The sequence below is a fragment of the Halichoerus grypus genome, chromosome 10 (assembly GCF_964656455.1).
Source record: "Halichoerus grypus chromosome 10, mHalGry1.hap1.1, whole genome shotgun sequence".
In the NCBI taxonomy this organism is placed as follows: Eukaryota; Metazoa; Chordata; class Mammalia; order Carnivora; family Phocidae; genus Halichoerus; species Halichoerus grypus.
Window position 1 is genome coordinate 133,422,718 of NC_135721.1, and position 18,265 is coordinate 133,440,982.

At 53.9% G+C, this 18,265-nt stretch overlaps 1 protein-coding gene across 2 annotated transcripts in view; it reads right to left on the minus strand.

Annotated features, from left to right (window-relative positions):
• The window catches only part of BMP7 (bone morphogenetic protein 7), a 91,488-nt gene extending 82,508 nt beyond the window's left edge, over positions 1–8,980 (minus strand). For both annotated transcript variants that reach the window (XM_078057323.1, XM_078057322.1), the window contains exon 1: positions 8,041–8,980. In XM_078057323.1, the coding sequence (XP_077913449.1) occupies positions 8,041–8,458 (418 nt within the window). In that variant the 5' untranslated portion in view covers positions 8,459–8,980. The remainder of the gene's footprint in view (positions 1–8,040) is intronic.
• Positions 8,981–18,265: the final 9,285 nt, after the last annotated feature.

Below are 18,265 nucleotides of genomic sequence, written 5' to 3' on the forward strand. Positions count from 1 at the left end.
TTGCCCCCGTTGGCAACGTTCAATTGCCGGGCAGGTGAGCACTGGGTCCGTGATAGAACCAGTCTAAGGCGACTGTCATGCTACGGGTTTAGATTTTTTTTTTCCCAAACTGCATAAAAGCAAGAGAGAGGCTGGCGTTACAAGACAGTACAGGCCTAACCCTGATGCTTAAAAACATGCAAGTCCTCGATTTTGGAAACAGTGCAAGTTTTTATTCACAGCCAAATTTAATTAAGCCAGACAACAAAAGATTGGAACTTGAAAGCTACTCTGGGGAGATAAAGATGTGAAAGAATAACACGTGACCTCAAAGACGCAGGGAAACCTAATACCCACCAAGTCAGATTTTTTCAAACAGTACAGAAAGAGCTGAAGGGAATTTACGGGAAGCCTTGAGTGATTAAGCCCACCCCTCGTCTCGGGGCCCTGGAGACATTCTCTTTCGTCCCTGGGTCTCCAGAGGCTTCTCAACGCACTGCATCCACACAGGGCTTCGTTGTGGCCTCGGCCCAGCTGGGGGGAGTGGGGGGCAGCCTTGCACCTGCTCCAATAAAGAGTGGGGAGGCTGTGCTGTTCTGTTAATGAATGCTTTGGGCTTGACACTCCCTTGAAGGAAAAGACAATTTGTACTTTGACCATCTTCCAGAAGGGGTGGGAAGAAATACTTCAGTCATGTGCTTTTTTTAAAATTAAAACTTTTTATTTTGGAATGATTTTTGACTTAGAGAAAAGTTGCAAGGATAGTACAGAGCGTTCCCAGACACCCCTCACTCAAGTTGCAGTTTGCCTAGTCATAAAATTTTTAAATAGCCATCGATGCTAAAAGCAAGAGAAAGAGTCAGCATTATATTCTATTTATCCTCAAGTAAGTTTGGTGTTCTCATTCAAATTTCAATGATCTCTGAAAGAAGGAAACGTGTGTGTGCAAACACACACACACACACACACACACATTTTGGGGGCCATTTTCTCCACATCTTTAAAATAACATAGGAGGCTTAATCTCAGTATTTTAAGATAAGGATTTAAAAACTGGTATTTGGGGGCACCCGGGTGACTCAGTCGGTTAAGGGTCCAACTCTTGGTTTCGGATCAGACCATGATCTCAGGGTCCTGAGATGAGCCCCCCATGCACCTGCACTCAGCGGGGAGTCTGCTCGAGATTCTCTCTCCCTCTCCCTCTGTCCCTCCCGCTCGTGCGCTCTGTCTCTCTCACTCTCTCAAATAAATAAAATAAATCTTTAAAAACTGATATTTGGGGGCGCCTGGGTGGCTCAGTCGTTAAGCATCTGCCTTCGGCTCAGGTCATGATCCCAGGGTCCTGGGATCGAGCCCCGCATCGGGCTCCCTGCTCAGCGGGAAGCCTGCTTCTCCCTCTCTCACTCCCCCTGCTTGTGTTCCGTCTCTCCCTCTTTCTGTCTTTCAAATAAATAAATAAAAAAAAAAAAAAAAAAAAACTTTAAAAAAAAAAATAAAAAAAAAATAAAAACTGATATTTGGACTGATACAGCAGAGTGAGTAGTGACGCGGTCGCCACAAGAACAACAAGAGCCACCGTTTATTGTGCCCCTACTGCGTGCCAGCCTCTACGCACGCGTGAGATGCTTTTGTCTTCGTGAGGATCTGGGAAGGAGGGGAGTCTTATCCACCTTTATAAAATGAGGAGACCAACTCAGAGATGTTAAGAAACTTGTTCAAGGTCACACAGCTAATATGCATCCATAGTGGAAACAGACGCACGGGTTTAAGCTGTGTCGAAAGAGAATCACTGTGGATGCCGGTCCATTCGCCGTTGCCAAGTCACACCCTCGGCTGTCACCGAGAACTTCCGTTACACGGCAGTGAAGTCCCCCAACCCCCACTCCATATATCACCCAGAATTAGCTGCAAAGTGTCAGGAAACTTGGCCAGGCAGCCCCAAGCATCAGCGAGGGCTGGAAGCCTTCACTGTGAAGCCCTTTATAGAAAGCCGCAGTTGGCAGCCCCCTCTCCTGCATGGGAACAAATTAACATTGGCATTCCAAACACAGGAAAGGAAGGAAATTGGAAACACAGTTCATACTTGGCCAGCCCTTTGAAATACTGTACCATGCTACCGACATCAATTAATGGAAAGCAGGGTTGTGCTGAGAGGCTCTGGTTTGGAAATGCATTAACACACGTTAAACATGTTTGTACAGGAACCGGATTATAAGCACCCTGGCTGCAAAACAATAAAGCAATTACCCTAAAACTGGGGCTCTCAGAGTTGTCATTAATTCAATCCACTCCACGCGGATCAGCAAAGGCTTTGCGCGGCTCCCACCAATGCCTTCCACCACAAACGTTGAAAGGACACATCGCACACGCCTTTCAGAGTTGCACGTAAGTGTCAAACTCCATGCGCTCCTCGTATCCCCCAAATCATAAACACTCCACTTCGGAGAGGGGAAGAGTCCACAGCGACAGCGCCCGTGTTGGTCCACGCCGGGTTCGCGCAATCTCTCGTCGGGGAAGGTTAACTACAAAATACCTGTTCCATATTAAGAAATACCAAGTCACATTTTTGTCAAATATTATTTGTCAAATACCAGTTGCTGCAAAACGCAGAATTCAATTGCAGCCGAACACACAGCTAATACCAAACGGTTCACATAATAGCCGTGCTCATACATGGGATCGTTTGCAGCGAAGGAACGCCCCCCCCCCCCTTCCTCTATAAACTGTTTCAGGAATTGGAAAGAAAAGCATCTGAAGCTCTGGAATAAATAAAGTACTGTGCCTTGAGCTGCCCCGTACAAAAGACCCAGCATGCTGGGAGCGAGGACTCAAAACGACCAAAGAGGCAAGTGCCCGCTTACGGATTTTGTAAGAACGCTGTAGAGGGAAGGTTGTGGACGATGTGGGTGAACCTCACCGCTTCTGGCGCGCAATGAAAGAATCGGTGCGTTTCTTCAAAGACCAGCCTCGGCCGGCGCCTCGCCCACGGACGTGCCCACCTGCGCGCGGCATCGGGGGGCCCGGGGACCCGCCTTCCCGGGGACCCGCCGCCCCTGCTCCCGCGCCCCGGTGACGTCCCGCCACGCCACGCTGCTCTGGGATCCATCAAGTCCGAGCAATCTGGGTGTGTAAAGCTAAATGTGTTATCATTTTCACCGCAAATTAACAGTTTCTATGTAAATATTGGTATTTCCTCACCCCATGAAGGCGAGAGGAGGCAAAATGGCACCGGCGCATTTGATTTAAACTAATTAAAAGCAGAGGGTCATGCAATTCAATATATTGATTTTACCAGTGGGACTTAAGTCTTTTATAATAAGTGTACACAGCTGCCGCGCTCTCCCACCACCACGTTTTAAAGGCTAATCCTCGCATTCCTTCTGACAATAACATGACAGGTCCCACACATCCCTGCCTATACCCTAACCCCGGAGACACTGCCAGAGTGCATTAAGGCGAAGCGTTGCAGCAGCCTGCCAAAAACAGTGTGTCGACAGCCCCCAGCTAGGTCTGAAGAGTGATTGCGAAAAAATTAACATGGCCAGCCATTCGGGCTCTCCATTCTCAATATTCATCTGGCAAAATGGATGGGCAGGCTGCGGAGGGTGGGGCCTGGGGGAGCGTTAGGACACTCTGATTCTTGCAAGGGGCCAAATATGACCTTACCCAATAGGGAAAAAAGATATTAAAGCGATAGGGGTGATCAATCAACTTAGATGGGACTCTCCCCGGAATGAAGTCATCACTTGCCTCTGAGTTCAGCAGACATGTGATACTGGCTCACATCGCAGGCATTCCGGCGGTCAGGGGATCGGACACCAGCTGTGTTTATCTTGCAGAGGTTACAGCCCTACTACGCGACCAAAGGCCCCCCGAACCGCCGCTCGCAAGCCCTCTCTTCTCTCTGAGCATTCAGAGAATCATCCCTTCACTGCCTGCAAATCGATTTTTATCTGGGCCACCTCCCTTACACCTTGGATGGACCACTCCACAACCAAATGAGAGCCCTTGGAATAAAAACCAAAAATAGCCCCGTAGGCTGGCATCCAGGGCTTGGCCTTAACCTGCCTTGATCCCAGAAGGGAAATACGAAGAAGATCAAAAAAGTTCAAATCTGGGTCACATATATCCTTGGGAAAAGGGGAATGGGGTGGGGGGGGGGAGGAGAAGCTCTTTGATTTAAGAACCAGGAAAATGAGGTTTAAAAGAAGTGATTTGGAAAGGGTTGCTAAAAACACAGCTGTTGGTGCACTCCTATAGCGAAGTCACTCTGCAGCAAGCAAGCAAGCAAGCAGGGGAAAAGCCCGTGTGACATCTATATTAACCTCTGGCTGCTTACAAGTGAGGGCCGTTGCTCCAAGTGCTGGAATGTGGAAGAGCCCCTTCCAAATTTTAACACAAGCCAGGTTACAGCTGCAAATGCCTGCAACCCATGCTCCTTTCCCGAAGCACTCCCTGAAGGAAATTTTTTTAAACTGTAACAGAATCTTTTTCTAATACTCTACAGTGGTAGGGCCTGTTCTTAAGGGGCAAGAGGAGAGATCTTAATGCCAAACACTTGTCAACAAAAAGGACAGCCAGATGGTATAAAGCAAAAACTACACAGCCTTCTCCTGACTCTTCAGCTATATTAACAAAAGCCACTTTTATACACTGAGTCCAGTAATGACCGGTTTCCAAGTTTTTATTTTTATTTTTTTAATTTAGCTTCGAAGATTAAAACAAATTTGCTTCTTTCCTAACCTGGGCCAGAGAGGAACATGCATCACACGCCCCCTAATGCCAGGCGGCTTCTTTTTGGAGATCCCAAAGGAACTGCTGGATTTCCCTAGAGGGGCCAGGGGGGCCGGGGGGGGGGGGATGGTAGGGGGCTCTGGCAGATTCGGTCTGCAGGACTCACATCGCCTGGGTTCCATTTCAGAGAGGGTAGCCTGTTTTGAAATCCAGAATTAAGTCTACACAGAGGAGTCGAGGGCTTGTTCATCCAAACCAGCTTACAAATCTCGCCATTGAACCCAAGGGGCCCCGGCCGACGAGATGTGGGTCCCCCGCTGTAGCTCAGCTAGCAGCACACGGGGCTTCGTGGGACAGGCTGGTCTTTGTCATAAGGTGGGGTCTGAAGTCCTCATTCTCCGCATCTGGTTTTCTCCCACATTCTCCTCTAGCTCCCGCTCTAGTTTAGATCCCACTCAGCCTGGCAGAAAGCTTGAATTCCAAGGAGAAGGACTTAGAGGAACAAAAACCAGTTTGGCTGCAGACAGAGGGAAGAATAAACGCACCAGGTCTGCAAAAGCCTTCAGAATCTGGTCAGAGGTCCCCCAAGCAGGGCAGGACAGCAGCGGTATGCAGTGGAGGGAGGAGGGGGGCATGGAGAAAGTCAGCAGCCCCCCAAAGCTGCCCCCGCGCCCCCCGCGCGGGTTACCAAATAATGATCTGATACGGACGAATGACATTTTCTTATTATTGGATGAAGTGTGAGACTAAATGCACCTTTAGAAAACTTTGTATGTTACAGATCAATTATGATTTGCAGTCCAAGGAAAATCAGTGTGCTTCCTCAGCAAATTTAGCTTCCAGATTAATCTCCTACACATTCCCCTCCACCCCCACTGCCACCCCCAGGCCCCTCCTATGGAGAAATTCCGGAGCCCTGGACAGAATGGAAGGGACAGGCGGTTTACTCCTGTGCTGTTGCTGAGCAGAAATGAAAGGCCACCCTTAAAGCATCTGTAGGAGGAGTCTTGCCAAACTGCAGGCCAGGTCTTCACCCAACTAATGACCTCGAGTTTTAGGGACAGCGAGGGAAAGAAAACAAGGTCAGCGCACTCTGTGAAAAGCCACTGCGCCATCTAATTTGGAGTGATGTTCCAGAAAGCAAGACCTGAGAAAGTCAGGACTGTCCCACAAAGCCCAAAGCCAGCCCGGCTGATTAAGAGGCTCAGACAAGCCGGTCTTTGTCCTTTCAAGATGAAAGAAATGGGGCTAACGGGTTGAAAGGTGTGTGCACAGGCGGAGGAGAACCACCCAGCTGTGGCCTTCTCAAACAAGTCCCGGCTTGCTCCCACCACCCAGGGGGAGCGAACAGCCCTGCCCCAAGGTTCCCAGAGGCGCCCAGTCAGCAACCTCCTCCTGCTCTGGGCTGGGGGGAAGAAGCCCTGACCACGCTGCTGCTCCATAGAAGCAGGGTGCTTTTCTGCACTGGGTTAGCAGAAGCCAGGGCTTACAAATGCCTTTTTAATGACCCCAGCCTGGCTCTGAAGACCACCAGTACCCGCTGCATTCACGGGGAGCCATGGGTACCCAACAGAACAGAAGATACCATAAATCCCTCACCAGAGAAAGGGCCTGGCCCAGGCTAACCACCGGCTTCAGTATGGCGACAGAGCCCTGCTTTAATTTACATATATGTATGTATATATATATTTGGAATTTTTCTTTAGTTTCTGGTTTAGGTCATAAATACACATTGTAAAAAAAAAATTAAAAAAATCACACAGACAAAAGTGCAGACAATGAAAAATCAGAAATCAGACCCCAGGTCCCACTCCTAAGCCCCAGCCCCAGTCCTGCCCCGCCCCCCAGTAAAGTCTATTTCCAGTTCACGGTGTCTTCTTCCAGTGGGAACAGATGATATACAAGCACATACGTAACCTCACGGATCTGCACCTTGCTTTTTTCCACCTCATACATCCTGCAGATTGTTCTAAACCGGGACATATGGAGCTGCCTCCTTCTAACTGGCTGCTTAGTATAATTTAAACTTTCTTGAAGTTGTTTTGGCATCTAAACCTCCCACCCCTTGCTCGCTGAAACTCGTTGCACTATTTGATTTTTTGGCTATTATTAAGGGCAGACAATGGCGACCCGGGAACTCGCGCGCCTTATCTGGGGCTGGAAGCTTTGGGGTTGATCCCCGCTTCCCCGCTCCTCCACCCACGCCCCACGCCCCCAGCGGGGGGCTTCGCTATCCCGCCGCTGTTGACAGGGCGCCCGTGGGCGTGAGTTTGCTGTCTTGACTCCGTTCGGATTTTCGCAGCAAGTTACACACGTAGAATGAAATCGGCTCAGGAACAGCGCTATCGGGGCGTGTTATCTCGGAAACCAAATATTTGATCATCAGTCCTACAGCGCGCTGCCGGGGGTTAGTTTGAGCAAGTCTGGTGAATGTGCGTGCACGGAGGGAGGAGGGGCCACCGCGCCCCCGCGGCAGCGCCAGCCTCGGGTCCCCGGGGCCCCTGCGGCTCCGGGAGTGAGCTAGGTCCCCCGGCCGCCCCCGGCAGCGTCTGCTCCGAGATCCCGCGCCACTCAATCGCCCAAAGCCGTGGTTTGCGCGCCACACGTGATAAACGCTGAAAATGGATTCTGCCCGCCTGGGACCTATCATTAAATATTTAAAATAGAAAGCTCGCAATGGCACCGTTTCTTCCCCAGCTCCCGCCGGGAGAGCTGAGAGCCGGGGGGGGGGTGGGGGGGTGGGGGGGGCGCCGGGTCGCAAGGAGAGGGGCCCGGAGACACTGGCGGCGCGCGGCACGCTAAGGCGGGCGCACCGCGAGGGGACAGGTAGGGCTGGCCAGGGCGGGGAAGGGGGCGCGACGCCTGCGCTGCCAGGTCCAGACAGGGCTGAGAGGGGCCCCGAAAGGGCGGGAAGGCGGCTTCGCCCAGCAGGGCCCTTTAAATCCAGGTAGCAGGGGCCGCGCGGGCCCGGCGCAGCTCACATGACCCAGCCCCGCGCTTTGAACTGAGCCGCGGCCGGCCCGGCGCCTCCAGCCCCAGAGGTGCGGCCGCCGACTTAACCCGGAGGGGGCTTCGGACCAGCCCTTTCCTCCGCCTCACTCCCACAGGCCAAATGAGCCCGGTTCGCCCTACCTGGGGTGCGCACAGCTTGGGGTCCCCTGGGGCCGGGAGTAGGAGACCCTCGGCCAGGCACTGCGGTTTTGCAAACGGCCCGGAGTGTAGAGATGGGCGGACTGGATGTAAGAAGTGGCCCCCTCCCAGTCCCAAAGCGCCTCCTGACCTAGACGCTCCCCCCCCCCCCCCCGCCTCCCTCCTGCCCTCACTCACCGAGGTTGACGAAGCTCATGACCATGTCGGCGTCGGTGAGGAAGTGGCTATCTTGCAGGCTGGCCAGAGGGGGGCCCTGGGTACTGAAGACGGCCTTGTAGGGGTAGGAGAAGCCCTGGCCGTCGGGCCCGCCGCCCTCCTCCACCGCCATGGCATTGTACAGGTCCAGCATGAACATGGGCGCCGAGTTGTGCTTGCCCTGGAGGTGGGGGCGCGGGCGATGGGGCAAGCCCAAGATAGAGAGGATCTCGCGCTGCATCTCCCGCCGCTCCTGGCTGCGGAGGCGCCGGTGGATGAAGCTCGAGTGCACCTCGTTGTCCAGGCTGAAGTCGGCCAGGGCGGAGCGCAGCAGGAGCAGGGGCGCCCAGAGCGCCACGAAGCTGTGCGGCGCCGCGGCGCGCAGCGAGCGCACGTGCATCGCGCCGGCTCTACGCGCGACCCGGCTCCGGGCACCCGGCACCGGGGGCCCCGCGCCGCCCCAGGTGGCGGAGGGGGGCAGGCGGCCGTCCACGCCGCTCGGTCACTTGCTGCAGACGGGCCCCGCTGCGCCCGCGCCAGACATGGCCCCTCCCCGGCCGGCTGCGCTCTGCCCGGACCCCCGCCCCCCGCTCGGCGCTAGCCCCGGGGGCCCCTCGCCCGGCACTCGCCCGGGCGCACCGCGGGGCTTGGAAACCGGCTGGAGCGAGCGAGCGAGCGAGCGAGCAAGGAGGCGGGCGCGGGTGGGAGGAGCAGCCAGCAAACCTAGGAGCCGGGAGAGCGAGCGCCGGGGAGGCAGCGAGGCGGCGGGCGAGCGAGCGCTCCTTTCTCCCGCTCCGCTCGGGCGGCGGCGACCCACTCTCTTCCGAACTCCGGCGCGGAGAGCAGGGGCCGCGAGTCGCTCTCCCAGCCGTGCGCGCCCTTGATCGCACGAGAGGCCGCCTCGGGAGCCTCAGACTGGTACGCGCTGGGGCCTGGGAGGAGGAGGAGGAGGACGGGCTTCCAGGGGCCCCTCCCGCGCCCGCGGCCTCCCACCTGCCCTCGGCCCCGCCCTCCCCCCAGCTGCGCCCAATGGGTTCATTCATTCCTTCTAGTGCGCTCTACAAATATTTACCGAGTGCCCACGCGGTGCCCAGCGCCCGGCCGAGCGCCGCGGGGATGCGGAGGGAGGAATCCGAGCCGGCCCTGCCCTCTCGGGACTCGAAGTCGGGACGGGGCGGAGGCCTGAGCGGGACCCGTGCGATTCGTTTCGGGCTGAGGTGGAAGAAGCTGGGGGAGTGCGGAGGCAGCGCAGCAATCGGAGAAGGCTTCCCGGAGGAGGTGACCCCAAGTCCCTCTCGTCCCTCTGCTCCACCACCGCCCCATTTACTCCAGCCAGGCGGACCCCTCCGCGCCTCCCGGAACTTACGGCTGGCTTGCCTTTGCACTTGCCATTCCTTCTGCCTGGAATTCTCTCCCTTCCGTTTAATCCCTCCCACCCCCGTCTGTGCCTAGCTCCGACGGCCAACCCTCCACCTCCCGGTGCCGCTCGGGTGCCACTTCCTCCCGGACCAGGAGAGACAACGTCGCCTCCCCTCCTCACCCCTGCGCGCATTTGTTTTATTTACTTCAACTCCCCTCACCGTCTGGAATTACTGTTTGAGTTATTCGTGCCTTCCTTACTGTCTTGTGTCCCCCACCGGAAACGGAGCCGAGGCCGGGGGGGGGGGGTAGGGCGGGTTTTTCTCAGTCTCCTGTGCACCCGCAGCACCTTGAACCCAGGTCCTGGGAGCGGCTGGGGCTGCACCATCAGTATTTGTAGAAATGACTGAAATTGTGCGGACTGCAGGATTTCTCCCCCTCTCCTCCCCTTGTGCGCCCGGCTCATTTCCAAGCACTCCTGGGCCTGAGCCTACATACCCTGTCCCCTACCCCACTCCTGCGTCTGCCCTTCCCCATCAGCCCCTGGCTGGCGGTGTCTGAGAGCCCACAGCCCCCCTTGCATCCAGTCCACCTCTGAGGCGCCGGGCCTGAGACCTCCCCAGACAGCTTCTCTGTCTTCCCTCCCAGCATTCATTCATCCCGGGAGCATGCTGAGCCGCTTGGAGCCCAGCATAGACTGGGCCCTACAACTTGGAGCATGCTTTGAGACCTTAAGTGAATTACTGCTCTTCAGGAACCCCATTTCTTCATCTCTAAAAATGGGAGCAAAATAGCTCTTTACCCAGAAGGCAACTGAGGCCGTGGGTACAAGTTCAACCTTGCCTTCTTCCCCTGCTGGGGCTGCCCAGAAGAGGCAAATCCACAAGCTAGGGGTTCCCAGATGATGGGCTAGATGGAGGGGCACCACAGGACGTTTCAGATGAAAGGTGAAGGGCTGAGTTTGGGAGACAAGGGTTGGCGGGGGCAGTCTGGCTCAGCCTCACATGGGGACAGGAGAAAGCTCCAGGATTGGAAAAGATAAACCTGGTATTCTAGAGTTTTCTGGAGCAGAGAGGGTTCTGCCATGCCGCCCTCTGGGGGCTTTTGGACAAGATGGCAGCCTGAGGGGCCACGTGGGTGGATACGTGAGGCCAGAGGCCAGGCAAGGAGGAGAGAGATGCAAGGTGCAGATCATAGCCATTCCTATCACTCCCTCCGGCCCTGTTACTGAGGCCCCCGGCTTCCAGATGGAACAGGTCCTGAGCCCCCAGGCCCAGGGCTGGGCCTCTGCCCACCCGTCAGTCAGTCGAGGCACTTTGAAAGCCCCCTCCACCTGCCCTTTATCCATGAACTCCTTCCTTCAGCAGAAGTTTGCGAAGTCCTTCCTGGGTGGCAGGCAGGGTGGGCTTCGTGGGTGTGCAACCTGCCTAGACGCCCAGGCCTGCACGCTCGGAAGGGCCTCACGCTTGGCTTTCTGTTCTGCTGCTTCGGTATTGCCATTCTTCGGAATCTGTGAACAGAGGGCCCCTGCTTTCCTTTTGCACCGGGCCCTGCAAATTATGTGGCCCATCCTGGTGCCAAGCACCGTGCTGGGCGCGAGGGTACCGTGTGAGGCCGCCTCCATGCCAAAGCTGGCGTTTGGCCCAGGAGACAAAGCAGCAAGCTTCAATAGGATTTGGGGGCAGGAGGGGTGGCAGTGCTGTCCCCCGATGCTCTCAGGGAAGGAGGTGGTGCTCTCAGCAGCTGGAGCCGGGCAGCACAGGGAACACAGGAGGGTCAGGGAGGAAAGACGCGGATGGGCATCATGGTGGGGGGAAAGCTAACACAGGGACCTGTGGGGGCAGCCAGAGCAGTGCTGGCCGCCCGTGTCCACCGCTGAGGGTGCGACCTACATCATCTTGGCTGGTGATAAAGACAGGGCCAAGTCAACAGGGTGAGGTGGGGGGGGGGGGAGGGGGGAGATGGGAAGGGGATCTCCTGGAGGAGACGCTCTGAGCTGAGTCCTGGAAGGATGAGGAGGGGACAGCTTTCCCAGGGAAAGGCATCCTAGGCAGAACGACCAGCAGGCGCACAGGCCCTGCAGAACGAGGGACAGACGCCAGGCTTTGTTGCCCCTGAGCTGCCCCATGCCCCGGGGCTGGCCCTTCAGGGGCAAAATCATTGCAACTGCTGTGCGCACTTCCAACACCAGCTGAGATGAAGGAGGTTACTTTCTTCCCGAAAGCAACGGCCTTCTCTGCTTTTCAATCCACTCTCAAGTCTTCTGGGGGGATTCTGATAGGCATTGGGGGCTGGGGGCTGGGGGCGGGGGCGGCAGGTAGTGGTACTACCGATTTACATGTGAAAACAACTGGTTGCTCTGCATCTACCCTGTCCCCTCTCAACCGGGAAGGCCCTGAAGCAAGGATTATAGTGTCCCCCCCACACACACCCCCACCCCCATGCATCCCACCTGAGCCCATGCGAGCCTGGCACACCGCAGGTGCTCAATAAGTACCCACTGAGTGAATAGCGGTAAGCACAGCCAACACCTAAAGAACACTGTTGGCTGAGGACCTACTGTGCAGGCGCCAGGCTGAGGTGTCTCCCAGACCCCTCACCCCAAGACCCTTCCTCTGGGATGCCATCTTTTCTCATGCAAGATGAAGAGAAAACATGCTCTCCATATCCAAGACCTGGGCAAGATAAGGTTCTCTCTGAATTCCCACAACCTCATTTAGGCTTATCTTTCCTGTAATCCATGCTGGGGAGGGGGTGTCCCTATTTTCCCTGCTTCCTCCCCCACAGGAGTGCCCAGCACTGCCCCAGGCCCTCAGGGAAGGCTTGCTTGATTACAGAACGAACGAATGAATGCAAACACACAGGCAAGAAATATCTGGCTGGGAATACGTCAGATGCTGCTTTGAGAGCTGAGGACGCCAGCAAACTCTTCGAGAGTGTTTAGAGAAAGTCGGGTGGGAGCTAGCAGCCTGGCCCTGGGAGCCTGTCTGTCTGGTTTCACACCCCAGGCCTGCCACTTGTACTCATGTCTCGGAGATTTAAACTCTCTGAGCCTCAGTTCCCCCATCAGTATAATGGGAGCCTATTAGCGCCCATCTCCTAGGGTCACTTGTCTCCCAGGGTTGCCAGGAGGATTTGTAAGTGAAATCAATTCATGTCAAGTGCTTTGCAAGGTGCCTGGGGCACAGAGAAAGCGTTTGATCAATGTGTGTTACCATCTGGATGAAAAGGAAAATACGTTAACAGGAAAGCCTTCTAAGTTAAAAGTAACAACACAATTCTTCATGATGGTCTGCTTTTGGGCCAAGCAGAGAAAGGCACATTTATCCTGACTATGAGAGATCCAGAGCAGTGGTGAGGGGTGAGAGCAGGAGAGCAGAGCGGGAGCCCAGTACTGGTGACGAGAGGGCAGTGCTTGCATTCTGATCCCCTCATTGTCCCCCAGCAGCCCTCCTGTGCCATCCAGGGCCCAGAAACCTCCTTGGGGCCTCTCTCAGTTCCCAGCAGCCAGCAGCCAGCGCCCCAGCCCCCACCCCAGTTGTGGTTCCCCTAGCTGGGCACCCAGCGCTGGACTCCCCGGCCGCCGTAACCGGATCTGCCCTAGTCTGCTCCACACCTGGGGCCAGCTCCGCCTGGCTGAAAGACAGCCTGGAAGCGTGAGGGGTATCATTGTGTCTGGCCAGCCCAGCCGAGTGTCCACACCCTGCGCTCGCCGGCCTCCCAGCACCGGGCAAGGAGTTTTCATTTCATACATCATCAGTCACATCTTGCCGAAGCGATTTTGACCAAGTCAGCATGTGTCTCGAAGGCAATAAAAAAGAACGGAATCCTGCTGACGCTCACATTCAGCAGGAGGTAGGGAGCTCATCTTCACCGTGGTACCATCTGCCCTGGAGGAAGTTCAACAGGCCAAGGGGCTCCCCGGGGGCGCCCTCCCCAGCCAAGGCAGTCTGGGAGCTGTTCCCCCTGTCCACCCACCTGGCCAAGGCCTGATGACCTGGGCCTCAGACACCAGCAGGGAATAGGAGGCCAAGGGCCTCCTCATGCACAGGCTTTAAACTCCTCGAGTGCAAATCCTTGTGTGTGTCCACTCACCCTGGAGAGGAAATTATTTTAGCACACCTGTAATGAAATGCTGCTTTCCATGCCAATCTTTCATTGCACTGGAGATACAGACTCAAACTTGCTTACTCTGGGGCTTTTTCTTTGCACAATTTTTTAACCAGAGGGGTAAAATGCTGAACGGCTTCTTTGCACAATTTTTTAACCAGAGGGGTAAAATGCTGAACGGCTTCTATCGATCTTAAGTACATTCGGCAGGAGCCACAGTTGCAAATGGAAAACACAGACACACACACACACACACACTCCAGAGAAAGCTGATCTCTTCATCTCCCAAACAGCTAGGAGGAAGCTTCAGTTTTGTTTATCACTCGCATGGCTGTTATTTCTTCCTCAGTTGGAGGAGCTGCTTTTGAGCATTTACTATTCCCGGTTCAGCTTCGGAAGGAGCCCTTTCCTGCTTTCCCAGACGTGAATAAGAGCAGCTGACGGGTTTGAAGCCAGGCACTCTATGCCCTACACTGCCTAAGCCCGCGTCACCCTCCAACGTGCAGGGGGCTGTTCGACTTCTCAGGCTGCAGAGTAGACCGAGATTCTGACAGCGACTTGCCCAATGTGATGAAGCCATTATCCGAAGCTACACTTGTCCACGCAGCCCAGGCTCTTAAACTTTACCTGGTGGTTTAGTGATCTGGGAGCAGATCGTTTTTCCCCCTTTGATCCGAAAGCAACACTTCCCCATCCTGGTTGTGCACACGAATTCCCAGGGAGCTGTCAAGTAAAGGAGACCCCGCACGAGACAGACACAACATCAGGAGGCAGAGGACACAGGGCCCAGATATAACAGGGAGGGCTGGGGAGAGGGTGACCTGAAAACCACATTTCCGTGGGGGCTGGGGGATGCCATCCAGGTCTTGGATTCTAGGGGTGCCTGAGTGGCTCAGTCGGTTAAGTGTCCGATCCTTATAGACTCTTGATTTCAGCTCAGGCCATGATCTCAGGGTCGTGAGATGGAGCCCCTCGTCAGGCTCTGTGCTGGGCATCAAGCCTGCTTGGGATTCTCTCTCCCTCTCCCTCTGCTCAGCCCCCACCCCCAGTCTAAAGAAAACAAACAAATAAACAAACACATTCTAAAAAAAGGAATTTTAGTCTAAGGTTACCACCTAGTTCTAATTTTTAAGAGAAGCCGAAAATCTGTTTGTATCTGACAACTCTCCATGTGTATTGGCAACTAACTGAATTTGTTTAACGGTTAGACCAAAGAAAACCCATCTACCAGTCAGATTCTGGACTCCAGTGTGCCTCTGGCCTTATAAAGGGCTCTGCTGGGTTTGGAGGGTATATCGGCCTCCCCACCCCCCAAACCGAAGGACCCCCAAGGTCTGTGCATTTCAAAGCAACTCCATTTTATACACTATTTGTGGAACATTCAGTGAGCGAGAGAGATGGGAAAGACCTACCAGCCTCCCCACCAGACCCTAACCTTCTCCAGAGTCCCTGTCCCACTGACAGTCTCTGTCCCACCGACTCCTGCTATTTGGCCCTGGTAACTGATCTTCCCATAAACTCACCCTCCCCCCAGCTCAGAAAATTCACCCACAAACATCAACATCCAGAATTCTTTCTTGAGGAGGTAGGGTCTTCATTGTCGTTGCTTCCAAGTGTCTCCTACCTCCACGCTGCACCTGGGACTTTGTGTCCGGGGACTGTCCCATCTTGGGAAGCAGAGCCTGCCCCCCGGCCAGGAGCCGCACAGCCCAGAGATGCGCTGTCCCAGCCTGCTTTGCAAGCAGAGCATGTGATCAAGTCCCAGCCTGTCAGATGCAGTTCGTCTGCGCCTGAACCACTCTGCAAAGCCATTTGGAGCCATGTTCCCAACTGCAGAGCCCCCCAACCTGGTTCTCTGGCCTTTCTGAAAGTTCTGTGAGCCCCCCAAGATCCTCTGGTGAACACCTTTCCTGTAGCAGTCAGCCCCAGATGGTTCTGTTGCCTGCAGCTATGAACCCCACAGGATGCAGCATCAGGGAGCTCGGAAGGGGCCATGGAAATCATGTCCATCCAAAGTTTACAGACCTTCCCTTTTTTTCAGCAGCTGAAACTTTTGATCAAGGAAGCTTTTCACAGACGCTCAACGTAGAAAACAGAGCTTCTGTGGTTAAACCAAGCAAGAAAGGGAGCTAGAGTTGCTACATTTAACAAATAAAAATGTAGGATGCCCAGTTAGATCTGAATTTCAGATAAACAATGAATAATTTTTAGTCTAAGTATGTCCCATACTTTATTGAGACACACTTATACTACGAATTTATCTCTTTGTTCTCTGCAAAGGATGTTTGATAGGTTAAGCCACGATGTACTGGGTTTCAGTCAGTTATAGCCAAAATCCTACAAATGTGTGGTTCATGTCCTTCAGCTTGAAGATAGAGAAATTGAGACCCAGAGAAACATTGTGGGCCCCAAAGTCTCCCAGTGAGTCAGGGCAGAGCTGTCATTCAAATTCGGGCTCCTGGCTCCCAGGGTCCTAGAAGCTCTTCACTCCCCCGCATCATGCATCTCTCCATCTCTGCTCCTTCTTCCTTTTCTTACTGTTCCTTCTTACTCTCTTACTTCTCTACTCTTACCTCCTCACTGTGTTCCTGCCCATTTAAAAGAAAAAAATTCTTCCTTCTACTTTGCAGTTTATCTTTATTGCCTCCCCCCTTGGTAAACCCTCACTGCAAAATAGGTTAGTCCTGAATCGCGTAAAAAGATAATTTGGGAAAATGAACAGATTTGACCTCACCTTACATATGATGCAAAGAATAATGAGGGTCAGCACTGATGAATGACACAGCTATCTGGTGCTGGGCACATTGTAGATTATCTCAAATCTTCTAACAGCCCTGAAATTAGATGCTCTGTCTCCCATTTCGCAGATGAAGATATCAAGGCACAGAAGTCGAAGAGCTTGGCCAGGACAAAAGGGAATGCCAGCATTCACACCCTGGGCGACCTGCTTCTGACTCCCTTGTTTCTTCCAGCCACACCTCTCCATAAAGCCAGCCACAACTTTTATTTCCATGGCTCACACAGTGACAGACCACTGAGTAAGGTTGCCAGATTTAGCAAATCAAAATATAGGACACCCAGCTAAATTTGAATTTCCGATAAACAATGACTAATTTTTAAATATAAGTATGTCCCAAATTGTGTGGGACATGCTTATGCATACTCGCCACCCCCTGACATATATAGTTACGTGTCTATTGGTTTCTTGTCTCTCCCCCACAGGAAAGTGGGCAAGGATTTTGGTCTGACTCGTTCACTGCCCTAAACAGAGCCCAGAAAGGGTCTTGCACGTAGTAGATGCTCAAAAAATATTTGCCAAGTGAGTGAATGACCTCCCTGAGAGCACATCTTGGTTTCTGTCTGGAACATCGCCTGAGTCAGAATCAGGAGCTGGGACTGTCACTGATAACCCGTCACTGAGGCACTGAGTGATAGTGGGCATGCGCCTGAGGGGCTCATCATAGAGCCCAGTGTCACCAGGGAGATCGGGTGACAAAATGGCCTTGACAGATGGATCTAGACGGGAACGGCCATGTGTTCAGGTGTTCAGGCATGGCCAGGGAGAGGCTGAGAACAACAGCTGGGAAGGCTTCTCTGAAAGGTGATGTCTGGGAGCCAGGCATGTGATGCACAGGGAAAGGGTGCTCCTGGTAGGGGCAGCTGTAAATGCAAAGACCCCGAGGTGACTCCCAAGAGCATCTGGGCTACCTGACTTCAGGAACACCTTCTAACTCCAGCTTTTCCTGGGGCCCGATGGTTCCCTGTGCCCAGATCCCCAGACACCACCACATTCTAGGGGTGGCTTGCGTGGGTGCTTAATTCTTACAGCCAAAAGAAGTCAGCCCAAACCCCTAGCCTGGGCCCCTGTCCTGCAGCAGAGTCCAGACATGGGCATTGCTGCGTGCTCCTCCGCGGGTGGGCTGAAGCTCAGCATCCTCATCGGCCAGACCCGTCCCTGGCTGGCCGCCTCTGAAGAGCGCGCTCCCAGGAAGCTATCTGCAGTTACAAAACCAGGAAGCATGATGTTCCCAGACATCAAAGAGGTTGCAAAGATTGCAGTCACCTCAAACCCAGACCTCTTCCTGCAGCTGCTGTTTAGATACCAAGTCCGAGGATTTTTCTTCAGGGCTCCCATGAATGGTAGAAGCTGCCACCCCCACCCCCACCTCCCGGCTGTAATCTGTCCCATGTCCCTCCATGTCTCTGGCACGATGGCCCTGATTTTGTTTTTATGGGGTAATATTCTTTGATTCCCAAATGCCTTGTGGGAACTTGCTGGAGGTTGGGGGTAGGAACCAGAGAAACAAAAGGATGATTTACAGGGCTTCAAAAGCTTCATTATAACCAGAAAATTTAATTACAGACATTTGGTTGTTTCGTTTCCATTTTTGAAGGAGGAAAAAAAAATCAGTTGAGTGTGGCCACACTGAGTCCCTCTTAGAGGTTAGTTCAAGGCATCTGTGACTTCTGCAATCCTTGTTGGCATTCAGCGATAAACAGGCTGAGAAGATAAAGCCATCCTGTGTTTAAAAAGGGGGTCTGTCTCTGAGGCAGAAATTTTATAGATAAAACAACGGAATGTGACTCACAGAGGTCATCTAGTGAAAATGGCCCTGTGTGGACACAGATCTCCTCACACAGGAGCTGAACCCTAAAACAGACAGGAAGCTTGCGGGGCAGGGGGAGCTAGATCATTCTCTGCATCTGGCTTTCGAGGAGCTACCTCCAAGCTCCATTT